The 21,714-nt window shown below is 38.0% G+C and overlaps 1 protein-coding gene across 1 annotated transcript; it reads right to left on the bottom strand.

Moving 5' to 3' along the window:
• Window positions 1-452: 452 nt before the first annotated feature.
• Window positions 453-19,511, bottom strand: LOC138442389 (alcohol dehydrogenase S chain). Its single transcript, XM_069593644.1, has 9 exons — window positions 19,266-19,511; window positions 15,661-15,762; window positions 14,750-14,888; window positions 12,763-12,850; window positions 12,447-12,666; window positions 9,677-9,937; window positions 4,366-4,501; window positions 3,420-3,558; window positions 453-720 (listed from the first exon to the last, which is right to left on the bottom strand). Exons 1-9 carry the CDS (start codon window positions 19,281-19,283, stop codon window positions 696-698), a joined length of 1,128 nt encoding a protein of 375 aa, XP_069449745.1. The 5' UTR covers window positions 19,284-19,511; the 3' UTR covers window positions 453-695.
• Between the last annotated feature and the right edge of the window lie 2,203 nt (window positions 19,512-21,714).

Raw genomic sequence — 21,714 nt, 5'->3', positions numbered from 1 at the left:
AGTAAAAATTAGACTTTTTGGAATATGATTCTAAGAATAGTTCAGTTTTCAGATTTAGTATTCAAACCTCACATTTATCACATGTGATGTGAAACTGTAGTATAAAAACACTTCCCTTCACCTTAAACATGTGTGGTATTTACCTTAAAAAATTTACTGCATTTAGAATTTCTGAACCTTCTCCATTTATAAATCAGAGTCTATTCTTTTTCAAACTATAGTTTTTACTATAGGGTTTTGCTACATTTCCTAAAGAGGAAAATACAGACCGTGGAAGTACAGGTAAAAGATTTTGAGTACAATACCCCATCACATGTATGTTGAGGGCAAGTATAATGAGGTCCTTCTCAATGACTAAGGCTAAAAGACTGAGGGTGGCCAAGACACAAAAAGTACGAGAAGTCAAAAGAAATACCATTCCTCAGTCTGAAGATGACATGATTCAACATGAGTAGAACGATTAAGGAGACTTTATTAGACTCAATTACACATACGATGGTTTATCTAGCTCTCACTTAAATTTTTAAAATTTGCTTGAAAATGATTTCACATTGATTTTTATTTCTTTTGGAAAGCTCCCATGTGCAATTTGTTGGTAGCACCTCTGAAGAACAGAATTATTGATGATGTTTGGGTGATGTTTCAGATGATAGAGGAGGCAGAAGACTGCTGCAAGGGAAGGTGTGTGTATGGCCTCAAAATGTCAGGATGGTACGGACACTGAAACAGAAAATAAGAGATAGAAATTGTTTTAGTGTTTAGATAATATGCACTCTTCCATGTGAGAGTACAAAGAGCATTCAGTTTGTCTCTTTGAAAAGCTATCTTTTTTTCCTGCTATTCCATTCCCATCCCTAATGCTGCACTCAAGTCAAGTAAAAGGTCAGCTCATCTTTTCTTTCTGTTGTCTTTCTCCAACCTGAACCTCAATTATAACGTTCTGAGTATGACTGTCATTTAGGCTTCATTATGTATTAGATTTTCAAAATATCATTTTTGAGAGTCTACATTCCTTATATAATAACAAACACAAAACAACAATTATAACTACATGTAATAAGTTCATGCTATCTGTCATCCTGTAGATGCTCATCATGTATTTTATCATTTAAACCTCTACTTAAACAACACTATGTGGCAGGTTCTAATATTATTTCCATTTTAGAGATGATAGATACAGAGACTTAGAGAGATTTGTACCTTACTTTCAAACATACATCTAGTGTGGGCTCCTGGGATTTAAATCCAAATAGAAAGTTGCACAAATTACAAGATGATAGATAATGTGCCTAAAAGTGTTGATAATGTAACAAAGTTAAGACCATGTTGAAAGTTTAACAGAGCTTAGATAAAGAAATGCTTAAGAAGACTTAAAAGCAGGAAAAAAGTTAATTTGTGTTTGGAGAGATTTTATTCTTTGGAAGATCAGAAATGTAACATTTTACTGGAAATAATGTCCTTTCTAAAAACCATCTTCTGACAGATAAATGCTTTAGAAAAAGATGATCTATGTATCTTAAAAAATTATTAATATATAAGTATATATGTGTGTGTATATATATACATATATATGAAAAATGTATATAGATAATTTAGAAACTAAAGGACAATATAAAGAAAGTAAAAATAACCTGTAATCCCACAATTTAGAAATAATCATTGTTAATATTTTCTTGAATTTTGATTATCTTTTTTCTAAACATATGTAAGTTTTTATTGCTCTGATTGAAAACTTGGAACAGTATTGTATATATAAGGTCTGTATTCTCTACTCTATAACCTAAAATTACATCAGGAGAATTTCCCAATTTAGTGAAATCATTTCCTTTTAAATGGCTTAATTAATTTCTAGTAATGTTTGGAATTTATTTAACTGTTCCTTTAATGTTCAACTTTTAGGCTGTTTCCAATTTTTGCTGTTATAGATAATAAACATGCTTAAACATATGTACATTTGCATATCTCATAATTTCTGTAGAATAGATTCTCAGAAATGTAATTGTTGGGACATAGGATCTAAGTCTCTTTTTTTGAGGTTTCTTAAACAAAAGTCTGTCTAGTCAAGGCTGTGGTTTTTCCAGTAGTCATGTATGGATGCGAGAATTGGACTGTGAAGAAAGCTGAGCACCGAAGAACTGATGCTTTTGAACTGTGGTGTTGGAGAAGACTCTTGAGAGTCCCTTGGACTGCAAGGAGATCCAACCAGTCCATTCTGAAGGAGATCAGCCCTGGGTGTTCTTTGGAAGCAATGATGCTGAAGCTGAAACTCCAGTTCTTGGCCACCTCATGCAAAGTGTTGACTCATTGGAAAGGACTCTGATGCTGGGAGGGATTGGAGGCAGGAGGAGAAGGGGACAACAGAGGATGAGATGGCTGGATGGCATCACTGACTCTATGGACGTGAGTATGAGTGGACTCCGGGAGTTGGTGATGGACAGGGAGGCCTGGTGTGCTGCGATTCATGGGGTCGCAGAGTCAGACACGACTGAACGACTGAACTGAACTGAACTGAACTAATACACATGACCAAACTGCTTTTTAGAAAGGATGTGATCTGGTACTGTTTGGATGTTAGTTTCTTTCCTTCTTCAATAATATTTATCAGACTAAATGTCTAGTATATGTTATGTGTATGACTGTTTAAGAAATAGTGTTTAAAACCAAAAAACCTCAAGAGAAGAAGTGTGAAGTCACAGAGAGAGCAGAGACTATGGAACAAGAAGGTGGGAGTTAGGTAAAATTGCCTATAACTAACTGTGTCTCATTTATAAATGCAAGTGATGAAATTCTTCTTTTTAGGTGTTTGTAAAAGATTAATATTAGAGGTAGAAAATGGAACTGACTTGGTTTTGTAAGTTTTGAAGAAAATGTAGATTTAAACATTTAAAATAGCATTTTGTGCCCTTCCTCTTTGCAATAATTTTTATTTGTGAAAAATCCTTTGTAAATAGAAAAAAAGAGTAAAAATAATAGTCAGCATTTTTTGAAAAAAGTAATATATGCATAGAAAATGATGCCTATATAGCTCCATTGATTTCCATAATGAGTTTCTGGGATGTCTGGAATCTAATTTAAATTTGTAGCTATTAATAGTCAACCATTTTAAGTGGCCAGGCAGGGACTGGGATAACTCCATGTTATATGACGATGTGTCTCTGACTCTTTTTCCTTGCAAAGCAGAGAATCTCTTGTGAAGATAGGGTCTGATCATTCAGATTTGCTGTGACCAACCAACATAATTTGGCTTCAGCAGAACAAGAAATGCAAAGCATTTTAGTTTCTTGCAATATGATCTTATGTGTTCTACGTGCAGAGACTGAGCTGGGAATGGAAAACCAAGGCACTCCATCCTGGTCTTTCTCTCATCCTTCTGCCTTTTTTTCTCTGTTAGTCAAACCCCATCAAAACTTAAAATCTACCTCTTTCCAGAGCGAAGCAGGTCAAATCCTTCATTTATTTTTTCAAATGGTAAAACATGGGTAATTAACTGATCCAGTGGAAACTTCTTAGCCATGAAATCAGTCACAAGTTTGGGGACAGATTCCTTACTTTTGAAGCCTGAAAAGAAAGTGTCATCAATGTTAGATTCATCCAGATATAAACAGAGGATTAGAGACAAGACTTTCTACATAAAATTTAAATGAAAGTTTATAAAATGTCCACAGACTACTGTTGCTGAGGTTAATAAGAGAGTGTGTTTCAATATCCTTTTGAAGTGATTTGACTTTTAAAAAAATCTCTCCACCCAACAAACCAGAGCCTTTAGTTATTAGTTCCCTCATAGAGAAACTATAGTTTAGATGGTTATTCTCAGAGTCAAGAAGAAAATTTAGCAGTTGTCTACATCTGGGCAGTGAGTGCAGACATAAATCGTTGCTATGGGTTTCCTGGATCCTCCTAGGTATCTCAGCGTATTATGTAGTCACCAGTATCAAAAAAACTGATGCTGAAAGATCCTAGTCAGTTTATGGGGACACCATTAAAATCTACCTTGGGACTTTTTGGGTACATTATTTCCACATCTAGTTGATTTGGAGCCTATAGATACAAAGGAATCTTAGTGTATTTTTAAACTACATTGCATTTTTTTTTTTTTACTATTTACAGTAACTTTATTTTATTTTATTTTTATTTTCTTTTTTTTTTTTACTTTATTTTACTTTACAATACTGTATTGGTTTTGCCATACATTGACATGAATCCACCACAGGTGTACATGTGTTCCCAAACATGAACCCCCCACCCACCTCCCTCCCCATAACATCACTCTGGGTCATCACCATGCACCAGCCTGGCCTTGTCACTTGCATCAGGAAAGAATTCCTGACGTTAGTAAGAATTTGGCCCTCAAGCCTCACAACGTACCACCAAAAACAGCTCCTTTCCAGGTACGTCCAGTCAACAAGAACATGGGGTTCATAGAGATATTTTGGGCATTAGGAGGTACTCCTACAATGACGCTTACGCCATATGCTTCTTGACAGCAGAGCAAGGCAGACATCTGGAATAAAATTAATATGTAGCATCATTAAAGTGGATTCTCTGGTAGTCCCCATTTGTGATACACAATATCATGTGCTATGGATCTAGTTAAATTGTGAATGTGTGGCTGGAAGAGATTGGCTTTTTCTTCACTTCCCATTATTTCCTAAAGCCACTACACGTGGCTTTAGAAGATGCCCAGAAAATATTTTTGAATGAAACAGCAGATGAATGAAATTGTATGTTTTATACACTTAACTCTTTTTTAGAAAAATAATAAAGATGCAAATATCATTAAATATATATATATATATCATGCAAATATATATAATCTGATTCTTCAAATAAAGGTAATGTTTATCATCATGTGATGCCAGAGCAATCTGAAATGGTTAACTCATGTAATTATTAAGTAGATATCTTGCACTCAGTATTTTGAACTAGGTATTTTGATGGTGAACCAGATACATGGTCAGTTACATCATCAATATTTCTCTCTTCTCCTCTTGATGGTCTCCCTTTCTAATGGATCCATATTTATACTGCCCATTTCTAATGGGCACTTTTTTCCTAATTTATGTACATTTACCCTAAAGACCATCCCCAAGAAAAAGAAATGCAAAAAGGCAAAATGGCTGTCTGAGGAGGCCTTACAAATAGCTATGAAAAGAAGAAAAATGAAAAGCAAGGGAGAAAAGAAGAGATATAAGCATCTGATCAGTGCAAAGAAATAGAGGAAAACAATAGAATGGGAAAGACTAGAGATCTCTTCAAGAAAATCAGAAATACCAAAGGAATATTTCATGCAAAAATGGGCTCAATAAAGAACAGAAATTGTATGGACCTAACAGAAGCAGAAGATATTAAGAAGAGGTGGCAAGAATACACAGAACTGTACAAAAAAATCTTCATGACCCAGATATCACGATGGTGTGATCACTCACCTAGAGCCAGACACCCTGGAATGCGAAGTGAAGTGGGACTTAGGAAGCATCACTCTGAACAAAGCTAGTAGAGGTGATAGAATTCCAGTTGAGCTATTTCAAATCCTAAAAGATGATGCTGTGAAAATGCTGCACTCAATATGCCAGCAAATTTGGAAAACTCAGCAGTGGCCACAGCACTGGAAAAGGTCAGTTTTCATTCCAATCCCAAAGAAAGGCAATGCCAAAGAATGCTCAAACTACTGCACAATTGTACTCATCTCACACACTAGTAAAGTAATGCTCAAAATTCTCCAAGCCAGGCTTCAGCAATACATGAACCATGAACTTCCAAATGTTCAAGCTGGTTTTAGAAAAGGCATAGGAACCAGAGATCAAACTGCCAACACCCACTGGATCATGGAAAAAGCAAGCGAGTTCCAGAAAAACATCTATTTCTGCTTTATTGACTATACCAAAGCCTTTGACAGTGTGGATCACAATAAACTGTGGAAAATTCTGAAAGAGATGGGAATACCAGACCACCTGACCTTCCTCTGAGAAACTTGTATGCAGGTCAGGAAGCAACAGTTAGAACTGGATATGGAACAACAGACTGGTTCCAAATAGGAAAAGGAGTACGTCAAGGCTGTATATTGTCACCCTGCTTATTTAACTTCTATGCAGAGTACATCATGAGAAACACTGGGCTGGATGAAGCACACGCTGGAATCAAGATTGTCGGGAGAAATATCAATAACCTCAGATATGCAGATGACACCACCCTATGGCAGAAAGTGAAGAAGAGCTAAAGAGCTTCTTGATGGAAGTGAAAGAGGAGAGTGAAAAAGTTGGCTTAAAACTCAACAGTCAGAAAATGAAGATCATGGCATCTGGTCCCATCACTTCATGGCAAATAGATGGGGAAACAGTGGAAAGAGTGTCAGTCTTTATTTTGGGGGGCTCCAAAATCACTGCAGATGGTGACTGCAGCCATGAAATTAAAAGACGCAAACTCCTTGGAAGGGAAGTTATGACCAACCTAGACAGCATATTCAAAAGCAGAAACATTACTTTGCCAACAAAGGTCCGTCTAGTCAAGGTTATGGTTTTTCCTGTGGTCATGTATGGATGCGAGAGCTGGACTGTGAAGAAAGCCAAGGGCTGAAGAATTGATGCTTTTGAACTGCGGTGTTGGAGAAGACTCTTGAGAGTCCTTTGGACTGCAAGGAGATCCAACCAGTCCATTCTAAAGGAGATCAGCCATGGGATTTCTTTGGAAAGAATGATGATAAAGCTGAAACTCCAGTATTTTGGGCACCTCATGCGAAGAGTTGACTCACTGGAAAAGACTCTGATGCTGGGAAGGATTGTGGGCAGGAGGAGAAGGGGACAGCAGAGGATGAGATGGCTGGATGGCATCACTGACTCGATGGACGTGAGTCTGAGTGAACTCCGGGAGTTGGTGATGGACAGGGAGGCCTGGCGTACTGTGATACATGGGGTCGCAAAGAGTCAGGCACAACTGAGCAACTGAACTGAACCATGCTGTACATGGATGTCTCCAGAACTTGCTCATAACTGAGACTTTGTACTCTCTGACATCTACCCATTATTCCTCCCCTACTTCCTCCAGCTCCTGGCAACCACTGTTCTACTCAGTGGTTCTAAGAATTTGATTTTTTTTAGACTGCACATATAGGAAAGATCATACAATACTGTCTTTCTGTGTCTGGCTTATTTCACTTTGCATAATGTCTTCCAGATTTTTCCAAGTTTTTGCAAATGTCAATACTTCTTTTCTATGGCCAAATAATATTCATTCATATATATACATATATACAATTCACATATACATACACACACAAACACACACATGCCTCACAATTTCTTTATCTACTCATCCATATGGACATTTAGGTTGTTTCCATATCTTGGCTATTATGAATAATGCTGCAATGAACATGGGGATGCACATGTCTAAGATAGTGAGTTTATTTTCTTTGTATATATTCCCAGAAGTGGGATTGCTGGATCATATGATAAAACATCTATCTTAAATCTTTTGAGGAGCAATTGTACCGCTTTTCATAGTGGCTATTTTACATTCCCACTAACAGTGCACAAAATTCCCTTTCTTCCACACACTCTTCAACACTTGCTATTGCTTTTTTTTTTTTTTATAATATTCATTCGAACAAGGATGAGGTAATAATCCCTTTGAGATTTTGATTTGTTTTCCCTTCTAATTAATGATGTTCAGTTCAGTTCAGTTGCTCAGTCATTTCTGACTCTTTGCGACCCCATGGACTGCAGCATGCCAGGCTTCCCTGTCCATCACCAACTCCCTGAGCCTACTCAAACTCATGTCCATTGTGTCGGTGATGCCATCCAACCATCTCATCCTCTGAAATCCCCTTCTCGTCCTGCCTTCAATGTCTCCCAGCATCAGGGTCTTTTCTAATGAGTAGGTTCTTCACATCTGGTAGCCAAAGAATTGGAGTTTCAGCTTTAGCATCAGTCCTTCCAATGAATATTCAGGACTGATTTCCTGTAGGATGGACTGGTTGGATCTCCTTGCAGTCCAAGAGACTCTCAAGAGTCTTCTCCAACATCACAGTTCAAAAGCATCAATTCTTCCATGCTGACCTTTCTTTATAGTCCCACTCTCACATCCATACATGACTATTGGAAAACCATAGCTTTGACTAGATGGAGTTTTGTTGGCAAAGTAATGTCTCTGCTTTTTAATAAGCTGTCTAGTTTGGTCATAGCATTTCTTCCAAGGAGCAAGCTGTTGGCCAAAACAGCAATATAGCTGTTGGTCAAAATGGGCATGTTTTAAATGTGCTTTGACCTCCTGTGAGCTTTTATTTATTTATTTTTTACTCTGAAACTTAAAAAGAAAGACTTTTCCCTCCAGTCAGGTTTTTAGACATGTGTGTAGTATGAAAGTTGTTTAGGAAAACACCCCCCGACCCCCGAAATATATAGTAATTGATCCTTTGATTTTGGAGTATGACACTTGGAAAATCAGAGAACCTCAGGACATGTGGCTATCAGATACTTAAAATAATCCAATTCCACAAGAGAAAATGAAGGAAAAACCATGTTAAAAATGGCATAAGGAGCAAGCGACAGCCTTGGAACATCAGTCATCTATGGAATAAATTGTTCCTGGTGAAGGCTGCAAAGAGCTTTACTCTTAAGGTGCTGCTTCCTATTACCAACACTGCTGGGACTTACAGGAGAACCTCAAGAGGGTGATTTTCTGTGTTGGTCTCTGGGGGTGTTTTCATTAGGATTCTAGAGAATTCTGGTTAGGGGAAATATAGCTAGAGATGTGTTCTCTGTTGCAATTGATGATATCTGTAATTATTTGAAAGTAGTATCATGTATGGGGTTTCCCTGATGGTCACACGGTAAAGAAAGCCTGCAATGCAGGAGACCTGGGTTCAATCCTTGGGTTGGGAAGATCCCCTGGAGAAGGGAAATATCATGTATATTTTCAAGTTGATGCAAGTTTTATACAATTGGAAATGGTACTTCCTTTTGACAACACCAGATAACATCTATTAAGAGCTTACCACTGACAGGTGGCACTTGCTAAATATGTTACATATGTCATCTCATTTAATCCACAAACAACACTATAATATACATATCACTTAAAATTTTGGTGGGAAACCTGTTGACCTTTTAAATTATTCAGTTCACCACACAGATTTGGATGCTTTTCATGTACCAGGCACTGTGCTGTCTGTTGTGGTAAAATGGGGCATATTTTCTGTTAATAAAATGATAGGGAGCCTAAAGTTGCTCTTTGTTTGTTTGTTTGTTTGTTTTTGGTTAAAGTATGGTCTTTGGAAAAAATAGAATTCATTAAAACATACAAATATTGTTAAATCATGTTTTTGTTAAGAATGTGTTGAAAAATCAAACTTGCCAACTTGAGAACAGAATTTATATTCTTTATACTTACTTGAGTTTGAATTTTTGAAACTAAAAATTAAATTTATGATGGCTCAGTAAAAACCCCCTTCCCTCTCTAAAAAGGACACGATACTCATGACATGTTTTTTTTGCATTTTTTTTTGACTGGTGGAATGAGATTCCTCATCATAATAAATTAAGCAACCCAGGTAACAAATAGGAGATGGAAAATCATCATAGTTTTTAAAATATGCTTTATATATAATGTTTATACTCCACCACATTAAAGAAGACTCTAGAATGCAGAAGTTGATGTCTTGAGACTTCAAAGTACGTACCATGGTGTCAAGCCGACCGATGACTTCAAATGAAAAATCCACACCTCCACCACTCACTTCTCTCAGCACCTCCTCAATGGGTTTCTCGTAGTCCTGAGGGTTGATGCACTCAGTGGCACCCACCTGTTTGGCCCTTGCAAATTTGTCTTTGTTGATGTCCACTGCAATTATCCTGGCTGCTCCAGCTGCTTTGCAGCCCATGATAACAGACAGGCCAACTCCTCCAAGGCCAAACACGGCACAGGTGGAGCCCTGGGTGACCTGTGTTTTCAGAAAAGGTGAAAATGGATTAAGTAATGATTGTTAAGGGCTTTCCAGGTGCCTCAGTGGTAAAGAATCCGCCTGCCAATGCAGGAGACATGAGCGCGATCCCTGGGTCAGGAAGATCCCCTGGAGAAGGAAATGGCAACCCACTCTAGTATTCTTGCCTGGGAAATCCCATGGACAGAGGAGCCTGGTGCACTACAGTCCATGGGCTAACAAAGAGTCGGACATGACTTAGCAACTAAACAACAATAAACAAAACAATTGTTAGAAAGAGCCTAAATTGTATAAAGTGCCATGCTTTATTTCTTGTCAGAAGTTACTCAAATTATGTCAACCTTTTGTCAAACCTCTTTTGACTTTAGCTGCCTCACACTTGAAATGACAGGTTTGAATTAGATCAGTGTTTCTCTAATTTTCCTGGACATTAGAAAATCCCATGGATGGAGGAGCCTGATTAGGCTGCAGTCCATGGGGTCCCTAAGAGTAGGATACGACTGAGCGACTTCACTTTCACTTTTCACTTTCACGCATTGGAGAAGGAAATGGCACCCACTCCAGTGTTCTTGCCTGGAGAATCCCAGGGACAGCAGAGGCTGGTGGGCTGCCATCTATGGGGTCGCACAGAGTCGGACTTGACTGAAGTGACTTAGCTTAGCTTAGACTCACCTAGGGAGCTTTAAAAAAATCTCAATACCCAGGTCACAGCCCATAAGCAATTAAATCAGACTCTGTGCCAACAAGTGGAAAAAGATATGCAATCCACTCCAGTATTCTTGCCTGGAAATTCCCATGGACAGAGGAGCCTGGTAAGCTGCAGTCCATAGGGTCACAGAGGGTAGGACATGACTTAGCGACTAAACAACGACAACAACTCTGCAGGCAAGACCATGTCTCCAAGAGACTCCAGTGGGAAACCCAGGCTGGGAGCCAGTGGACTGGATGACCATTTAGCTCTAGATGCTAGCAACTCCCCTCTTGAAAATCTAGTGGCTCACATCTATTGATAGCCAGCTTCAGTCCATCACACATACATAAACACAATTCTAGGGAAATTAAATAATAAATGGAAGAGAGGAGACTGCAAAAATAATCCAGCTGAACCCTCAATAATTAACACCTTGGTTCAATAACTTTCAGTAGTCATGACGTATAATGAGAGCAGAAATAAGCTGTGACGCATAGAAGAGTTATCCCCAGCTTAAGCAAACTTAACAACAGGGGAAATTTAGCAGGTAATTTTAAGATAATACAGCTTGAGACCAACATGTTCTTAATGGGTCTTTATCCCTGCTTTAAAAAATACACAAGTGAAAAATAATGCAATGAAAAGCTGGTTTATATTTTAATAATGGATGAAATTCATTATCACAGGTACCCTTCGATTCCACTCTGTGTGCAGGTGGATTAGACAATCTGTTCAGATGATGTAGTTGCACAAGGACTTAGTGCTAAGGTCACAGAAATTTGGAAAACACATGCTCACAATAGTTTAACTTACCTAAGGGACTGTTTAATAAACCTAGTCTGTTATAGTTAGACTTTACTGTGGGTAAAATGTTCCTCCTGTCCCAAGAAAACTTTCTGTGGGGGTACGACACCACTTTTTTTACCTTAGAAATATATAAGGCTTGTGATTGTGATTTAAAAGTGTTGGTAAATATATACTATGGTTTGTGATTCAGTAGGAGTTTTGAGAAGGCTACTTGCAGTTGTCATGTTAACTACCTGTAAGATTTGGGGCAAATGGCTTTATGTCTCTGGGTGTCAGTTCATAAAACAAAAGGATACTACTAGATTTCCAACCTTTTAGGAAAAGGAGACTTTAAAGAATTTCTCCTTAAAACCTACCACTTTGAAGTCTGTATGTGTTTGTGGCTGGGGAGGAAGTAAAGCAGTGGAATAAATGCTTCATGCATCATTGAAGCTTTATTGCTTTCCTCATAGAGATACACAGAGTGGGCATGTTTGTGACCCTCAGTTTGGAGGTATATTAGGATATCAGGTCAGGCTCTGGAATCTCCTGTTGATCCTAATTCTGGGAGTAGAGGATCCATGAACTAAATGCTTCTCATAGTCAGCCCCTTCATTTTGTTTACTTTTGCTTCCTCAAAACTTAGCAGAACCTACTGTGCATGGCTCATGTAGGCAGTAAACGAATGATAAAATGAACTCCTAGATCTAAAATTTAGTAATACCACAAAGAACACATACAGAAGAATAATTATGGGAAACACCTTTACTTTTTCTTAATTATCAAGAGCTTTTCATTTGTGATAACAGATAAATTTTCTAGGACATGCCCTCAATTCCTTCTGAGGGTATCTTCTACTTTTAATCAATATCCTCAATTCCATGGAGCATAGCAAGGCTATTATGGTAGAAGAGGGGAAAGCTTCCAATAAATCTGTGAAGAATGATCTCAGATTCCTGTGAGAAGTTGCTTTGCTTTTAGCTCCTGACAGTCTGAGTGTAGCTGGTTTTAATTACTCATTGTTATTCCTACCTTGGCAACTTTGACCGCAGACCCATAACCAGTAGAAAATCCACAGCCAATGAGACAGACTTTCTCCAGTGGTGAGTCTGCATGGATCTTGGCCACTGACATCTCGTCCACCACTGTGTACTGGGTGAAGGTGCTGGTGCCGAGGAAGTGGCGGATGGGCTTCCCTCTGCAGGTGAACCTGCAGGTACCATCACTGAGGGTCCCCTGAGGCTCATTCAGGCTGGTCAGTGCAACACACAAACACAAGAGGGTATAAGACAGGTGCATAACTAACATGCAGATTCCTTCACTGCTAAGGAGAGTAACAGATACTCACTCGTGTTTCAGGCAAAGGTTGGCTTCCGGGTGTTTACAAACATTGCACTTTCCACACTGGGGAACAAAGAGTGGGATGACTTTATCACCTGGGGATGAGGATAAAACAGATTCTTCTTACCAAGAATTAAAGAATACGCTTATGTATTAGAGGCACTTGACTTTGAGAAGTCTCCAAGAATAGGGTCCTGTCAGCTTGATTTCTTGGTCATCGCCTGTCAGTATTGTCATCGGTTTGGGTTTATATATGCCGAAGATGCCCAAAGAAATTGCAAATGTGGAAAACATGATTTTTAAAAGCAGTTCCTCTGTGTTGATATTTCTCTTTTATTGTGTGCCCTTTCTCTTAGGGGTTTTATAGATATGATTTCATTTAATATTTAGTAGTTAAACCTTGGCACCCCACTCCAGTACTCTTGCCTGGAAAATCCCATGGACGGAGGAGCCTAGTAGGCTGCAGTCCATGGGGTCACTAGGAGTCGGACACAACAGTGACTTCCCTTTCACTTTTCACTTTCATGCATTGGAGAAGGAAATGGCAACCCACTCCAGTGTTCTTGCCTGGAGAATCCCAGGGACGGGGGAACCTGGTGGGCTGCCGTCTCTGGGGTCGCACGACTGAAGCGACTTAGCAGCAGCAGCAGCAGCAGTTAAACCTTAAATATTCTTACTACTAATATAAGTATAAATATATATTTAAGTTGTGAGCAGTCTGCCATAGTTCTACTAGATAATCTGGTAATAGTTTATAGCAATAGTACAGTAACCCTAATAGTAATAATAATACAATAAAAATAAGAACCTCAACACCCATTTCCTGGCTTTTCAAAGTGATTATGCTTATCTCTATTATGAAATGAATCCTTCTTTTAAAAAATTAATTCTTTTTTAAGGAAAACAAACAAAAACAGGACAAGTAAGAATTTAAGACATTCTTCTGAAAACCTCAGCCCTCAGTAATGAGTTTTACACTTTCTTTTAGAATAGGAACTGACTTTCAAATGTTTGTAGCTGATGATTTATAGATAATTTATTTTTACTGGTGGAGGGAGCAGGGGTGAAAAGTAGGGGTGTCATTTGTTATTAATAGATTTCTAACTAAAGGAAATACTAAGAGCTGAAACTCAAACCAGACAACTTATTTTATTGTTTTCAATTTACAGGTCAATTAAGCATTTTGTAAGTAGGGAGGTCAAATCTACTAGCTAAAGTGATTTTTTAGAATTAAAAATAATTTTTATTTTTAATCATCCATACTGCCTATCCAAAAGACTCAGAAAAATAACATTTAAGAGACTATATGCAATGATGGCATGGAAATTTTCTTTTTATTCACTGTTTACCTCTAAAAATATTTGTCTGTATTAATATATAATAATAGGATACAGTAAACGTTCAAGAAAAATAGTTCTTGGTAACCAGTCACGTTTAATCATGGTTTAAGGAAAAGTGGCCATATATTCAAAGGGGAAACCTGTAAATGGGCTCCACTTCCCACCTGAGAAGAGATTACGTGGATTCAGTCCAGAGCTCACAATCCCCACTGTGTGAAGTCAGCACTGAATAGGTTCAAAACACTGATTATGTTTGTCTCCACAATGTCTAGACATGTTTTTTCTGTCTTATCAGTAGTTTTCTTTGGACCTGGTAGAAGACAGTGCTTGGCAACACTAACATGGGAAATAACTGATTATGAACTCTACCCTGGCAGACACTGGGTCTCTTTCAAGCCTCATGTATTCCCAGGATCTAATATGGTGCCTGCCATCTAGTAGGTCCTCAAGAAATACTTGCTGATGTAAAGAACACAGTAGTGCATGGATGCATACATGGCTGAGTCAGGCAGGAAGGGGGAAAAGAAAGAGCGCTCTGTCCCAGCTCAGCCTTAAACACGTTCTTTCATCTCTCATTACTTCAGTGTCATTATCCAGGCTACATCATCTTGGGGCCCTGAACCAAGGCACATTTCCTAAGTGTGAATTCTGTACCTGGTCTTACTGTAGTCACCCCTTCTCCAACGCTCTCCACAATGCCGGCTGCCTCATGGCCTAATATCACAGGAAGACGTATGACCAGAGATCCATTAACCACATGGTCATCTGAGCGACAGATTCCTGTGGCCACCATCTATACGGTAAAGGGGGCTTGATTAGATTCAGATAAGACTATGACCCTCAGATGGACTTAACATATTCATTTTCCTGAAATTGCATTGAAGAATTTTAAAGCGTTTTGCTAATAATTTCTACTCTTCCAAATACAGTTTCAAATTTACTTGAAGTTATTCAGCCTGATAACGCTCTACTTTCCTTTTATGCATTAAACAATTTAGAGTAATCTGTGAAATAATTGTTTCTGAACTATTGAAGTCATATAATATGCAGTCTTTTTGACAGAAATAGAAAATGCAGATAAAGTTACTTAAGTGCCACCACATAATGCTAATTGATTTTAAATGATATATATTCCTTTGCACTTTTGTTGTTGATGTTATTTAGTTGCTAAGTCATATCTGACTCTTGGTGATTCCATGGACTGTAGTCCACCAGGCTCCTCTGTCTATGGGATTTCCCAGGCAAGAATACTGGAGTGGGTTGCCATTTTCTTCTCCAGGAGATATTCCCAATGCAAGGATCGAACCCATGTTTCCTGTGTTGGCAGGCAGGTTCTTTACTGCTGAGCCACCACATAAATTCTTCTTCGTTTCATTAGGATTATACTGTACAAACTCTTTGGTCTTTTTTTAAAATTTTTAACAATTTTGATTTACAGCTTCCTTTGATAACAAATGTAATTCCACTATCTGGATGAGTATATTATAAGTGCTTTGGTTACTTTCATTGTTACATTCTGAAAAATTTAAACCTAAGATTAAATAGAAATGGAAAAAAAATTTTACCTTAATACGAACTTCGTGGGCCTTAGGGGGTGCAACCTCCACCTCCTCAATGGAAAATGGTTTCTTGAGCTCCCACAGCACAGCTGCTTTGCATTTTATTACCTGAAAATTGAGCAGAAAGATGACACCATTTTCCCCCCAGCCTTGAATTAAGGGATTGTGCCTTTGATCTTTTTACATGTACCATCTAGGCCCATGTCTGAAACTTAATATTGTTCCACGAACATGAACAACCTCTGATTTGCAAAAAGAATAATAGTGACTTTTTTATAAAAATGTGTAAGGCAATAACACAAGGAAAGAGAAACAGAATTAACTATAGGAAGACATTGAGATAAAAGTGGAATATATTCTTCTATGAAGAAAGATCATCATTGTTTTTCCCTTTAAAGGTTCTATTTCCTAATGTGGTTCTGAAATTGGTTGTTTATCCAAAGCTGTTGTCTTGTCCATGAAGTTCTAAATCACTATCATATTACTACCAGATTCAGTGTCTGTTTACATGAAACTCATTTCCCTCTTGCTCAATTCTCCACTTAAGCCAAAATGATTTGACTTTAGAATTCCTAAGCCTCCCAGCCTAGAATTTCTTTCTCTATTTGCCTGCTCCTTTGATTTCTCTCTCTATTTCTTCTATGGGCTACTTGTTTGCATCACTCATGTGAAAGTCAGATTTGGCAGCTCTGTTTTGTTATATAATTTATGAATAGAGATTTCTTTCAGATTGGATTTGAGCCTAAAATTGTAGAGATTAAAACTACACACACACACACACACACACACACACACACACACACACTTAAAAATGGGAGAGCAGTGTCTGACTTTCTAGCTAGCATAGCTTACCTACAGATGTTCTTACAAATAAAAGCTAAGCATATATGTTTAGTGCTTGGGAATGTAACATAAGGGTTGTCTTCACTTTTACAAAGCTTGTGTAATTGAGAGTTTTTTCTAAAGAGAATTAACAACATACTACACACATGATAAAAATTAAATTGAAATTTATCTGATAATTTATTTTTACTATGTATACACCAAATTGGAGAAGGCAATAGCATCCCACTCCAGTACTCTTGCCTGGAAACTCCCAGGGACGGCGGAGCCTGGTGGGCTGCCATCTATGGGGTCGCACAGAGCGACTGAAGCGACGCAGCAGCAGCAGCAGCAGCATACACCAAATCCTTCCACTTTGCAAAGTGTTCATCATGGCCAAAGCCACAGTAAATGTAAGAGTACTTGGATATAATACACTAATGGTAGAGAGGTATTGAATATTGGGGTTCCAATGATGTAACAGGCACAAGTGGCTGTGTTGGGTGAAATATGAGTTTGACTTTTAAACTTCACAGGGTAGTATTAAACTTCACAGGGTAGTATTACTGAATCATTAGTTTTATTTTTCAGATGAAAAGCTTGAGGCTCGACTGACTCAATAACTGATGAGTACTTTTCCCAAAGTCACAAACCTGGCTGTCCGAAGATTGACCACCATTTTATCTTCCACTACTTGATGATAGTAAAAGATTAACAAAAAATTAGCAGTTAGATAACAGTAATAGCAGTGATTAATATTTAGCGAGTAATTTCTATGTACCAGGCACTATTTTAAATGCTTTCCAGTATTAGTTTATTAAATTCTCACAACCACCTTATGAAAGTAGGTATTATTACTATTATCATTTAGCATTTAGCATTTAGCATTTAGCATTTAGCATTTGAAGAAAATATAATGCCAGAAGGTTAAACATAAGTGAAGTGTTATTATATAGCTAAAAGTTATTGATGTTGTACCTGAGGAGGGGGGATTAATTGCCTGTAATTTATAGATTTAATTAATGCATTTGGCCTACCCTTTTGATCTCTGAACTCTGAGTTTTAAAAAATTAAAATTTTCTTTTTCTTAACTATTCTTCATTTGAAATATAATATGCTACTGTAAATGCCAATCAGTAATGCATGAAAATAAAGTTAAAATAAGAAAACTCCCAACTGATCATCTGTATGATTTCCAACCAGTCTTATTGATATAGGCCTGTTATATATATAGGCCTGATAAAAGCCACACTATATACGCCTGCCATTATAGCAAGATGTTATATTGCACAGTTCACTCCTAACACAGCAAAACCTACTAGAAACAATTGCACAGGTTTTTGCCATTAAGCAGTTAAACAACATGAATTGATCGTATTGAACAACCATGTGTATCTCTCTGTACCTGTAAGCACATTGAACAAATAAACACGAGTCTGTGGAAGGCTTAGAAACAAATAAATCTGTTCTCAATGTAAATAGTGGTTCAAACTGTATCAGCATTATTATTAGTAGTAGTAGTAGTAAAATCACATTGGCTTTTGCATGAAGATAACATTTCTATGGGAATTCCCTAAATTGTGCCATAATAGGACCCTTTAAAATCAGAATTTGCATGTTGATTCTGGTTTGCTTTATCTTTAAATTTTTTTTGTTTTTTGATTGGAGTATAATTGCTTTACAATGTTGTATTAGTTTCTGCTGTACAACAGTGTGAATCAGCTATATATATACATATATCCTATCCCTCCAGAATCTCCCTCTTACTACGTGCCCCCCATCCCACCCCTTTAGGTCATCACAGAGCACTGAGCTCGGCTCCCCGCGCTTTACGCGCTTTACGGCAGCTGCCCGCCAGCCGCCGCCCGCCAGCTGCCTGTCTCACGCACGGCGGTGTGTCTGCGGCAGTGCTCCTCTCCCAAGTCATCCCACCCTCTTCCTCCCCTGCTGTGTCCACAAGTCCTTCTCAACGTCTGCATCTCAATCGGTTTGCTTAGCCTTGATGATTCTAATGCTTTGAGAGCAATAAAAGTTTTGTCACATTTAGCTTTCCTGTATTCATAAAAAGAATGATTATGATTAAAGAGAATAACATTTATATTATAAATAATAATATTATTTAAGTTATATGATAAAGAATAAGACATTTATATTATGATATCTTAATACAGACATAACTTCTTGATAAAAACATTTCATTTCTAACTTTAGACTTGAAAATTACTCATGATTGGCTATAACTATTTCACATTTACTTAATATAGGAAATATAGACTTTAATAGGTATAGATGCTCTACATACTTCTCAAAGACAGTTAGGTATTGCCCTTCTCAACTGTAGTTTAATATACTTCATATATTGAAGCATAGATCCTAAGTTGTATTTCATTATAAATTATTTCTAATTTATATATGGATTTTGTTATTCATTAAATAGTGTATCTCTGTGTATTACGTGGTTGCTTCCCAGGTGACTCAGTGGTAAAGGATCTGCCCACCAATGCAGGAGATGCAGGAGACATGGGTTCAGTTTCTGGGTCGGGAAGATCCCCTGGAGAAGGAAATGGCAAACCAGTATTCTTGCCTGGGAATTTCCATAGACAGAGGAGCCTGGCAAGCTATAGTCCTTGGGGTTGAAAAGAGTCAGACACAACTGAGTGGCTAACACACAGGTTGCTGGCCTCCTGAATGAAGGAAATTTTCCTTTCCAGCCAATGCTTGTCTCTCGAGCAGTCAAACATGAGTATTACATTGATTGGAATAATTCTAGAAAAAAAAAATTGCCTTACTTTTCCTGCTGTGCTCATGTTTCTTCTTTTCTCTGCTGACAGGAGATGTGAATTATAGACTTACAGACTCTTTCCTGTTCAAGTACATACAAGAGATAGCTTGCACAGATTTTTTATATGCTTGAATAGCACCCTGTTCCCCACATGTGATCTGGTATCTTTAAGCCCTGCCCATCAGCTTATTCTTAGACCCAGTCAAATCAACAATAACAGGGCACTGAACCAGCACTCAAACATTAACTTTGTTTGCAATATGCTAATTTCAAATAACGTCTTGACTTCATTAGTTAAATATTTTCTTACATGTAACTTTTTTTTTCTGGATTACATGTTTCTCCTCTCTCATTCCCACATAGGATGTTCAGAGTTCTGTTTTCCCTTTGTGTAAACTGAGCTCCAATTTCAAATCTACATAACACAGTTAGCAAGAAGGAAGGGTAAGAAAGCAGCACAAAAGGCATAGGACAGAGAGAGCTACAAGCTCGAGCAATGTGTTTGTTCCAGCACACTCCCGCTCTTCACAGCAGAGAAATCAGACACCAGTCAGTGACAGCAAAAGTGGCATTTCTGCCCCATACAGTATCAATCAAAACTAACTGGGACCCTCCCTGTTCCAGATATTCAAGTGGGTACTGTGGGGTGACAGTGATGGATAAGATGTGACCTCTACCTGTGCCAAGAGGCAGTATGAGGTCATGGTTATAGCATGACCTTGGAGTTGAGCTGACCCTGTCCTTACGAGCTGTGTGAATTGGACTTGTTATTTAACTGTCCTTGGCCTTAGTTTCCTTATCTATAAAATGAAGATGAACAGTCGTGTCACCTGGAAAGGTTGTTTGATGAACAAATGAGTTAATCTTCTTAAAGCACTTAAGGACCCTGACAAATAGAACGGCCTTTAATAAATATTAGCTACAATGTTCATCCATAAAAGTAAACTCATAATCTATGGGGGGAAAAGACATAGCAAACCAAGTCAGACGATCTGTAATGTTCTATATCAGACAGCGAGCATCCTGTCTGAAGAACTCAGAGGAGGCTTTGTAGACCTTTCAGTTAGAAACTAAATAATGATCATTTTGGCAATTATTCAAGAAAACTCACTGTGAATTTCCATTGTTATTTGTTCAGTGCAGTGAGTATGAGAAAGAGAATATGAGCTTGATTTTTAATAAATCTCAAGTCTTTTACCAACACTTGGAGGATATGGTACATTCAACTACTTAATTAGATTTAGTCTGTCAACATATGTTAACAAAAAGGGTATATTTCTCTAGAATTGTCAAGGGAACAACACTATTGTCTGTTGCCAACTTTACATATGCAGATATGGAAAGCCATACTACAGCTACACTGTCCACCCAGCAGAGAGGGTCGAAAGGTCTTCTGTCTCACTGTGGTCTTATAATCTTTGACTAGACACCGCTTCTATGGAATGGTGACACCAATTCTACAGAATGGCTACCACACTGCTCTCACTCACCTTGACTCGTAAAGGACAGCAGTGCAAAAAAAGGGAGTCTGACCACTTCTCAGAGATTCTGGGTGGTATCAAAGGGCTGATATGTCCCAAGCAATTCAAAAGACTCATTGGCTTGACTTGTTTATAGGATAATGGAAGGATAGAGTATTGGGAATAATGTAAATTCTTAATAAACTGTTGGTTTATTTATGAGATATAAATTTGCAGGAAGCTAAAGGCCACAATTAACTGAGCATCTACTATATTTCTAGAACTCCACTGGGAGTTTTTCATGCATTCTCACCTACAATCCTCAGAGCAATTCTACAAAGAAAATACTCTTATTATTCCCATTTCATAGATTAAATAAGAGAAGCTCAGAAATTATAGGTCCCTAAGTATCCTTTCTAGATCAGAAATATTGGCTTCAAGAACATCAAGATACTCAGGCTGATGTTAATAAGAATGAATGCATTCTAAGTCCTTTCAGTTGTGCCCAACTCTTTGTGACCCTGTCTATGCACCGTAGCCCATCAGGCTCCTCTGTCCATGGGATTCTCCAGGCAAGAATAACTGGACTGGGTTGCCATGCCCTCCTCCAGGGGATCTTCCAAAGCCAGGGATTAAACCCGCATCTCTTACGTCTCCTACATTGGCAAGGAGGTTCTTTACCATTAGCACTGCTTGGGAAGCCCATTAATAAGAGTGTTAGGGTGTAAATATAATAGACAATCACATAAGCATCAAAGGACAAGAAGTGAATTGTATATGGAATATCAGGGCTAACTGACTATTTCACATCTTTGATTCTCCCTCTCTCTTTGAACATAGCCTGGCCCTGGCTTCTGTCTTTTAATTAAAGTCTCTCTGTCAAGCAGTTGGATCAGGTAGTATTTTAGTCTGTCTTAGCTGCTATTAATGTATCAAAAATATCATAGACTGGGTAGTTTAAACAGCAAATGTTAATTTTTTTACAGTTCTGGAGGC

This window comes from Ovis canadensis, chromosome 6 (assembly GCF_042477335.2).
Source record: "Ovis canadensis isolate MfBH-ARS-UI-01 breed Bighorn chromosome 6, ARS-UI_OviCan_v2, whole genome shotgun sequence".
NCBI lineage: Eukaryota > Metazoa > Chordata > Mammalia > Artiodactyla > Bovidae > Ovis > Ovis canadensis.
Note: the sequence above shows the minus strand (reverse complement) of the source record. Positions and strands in the feature narration are given on the sequence as shown.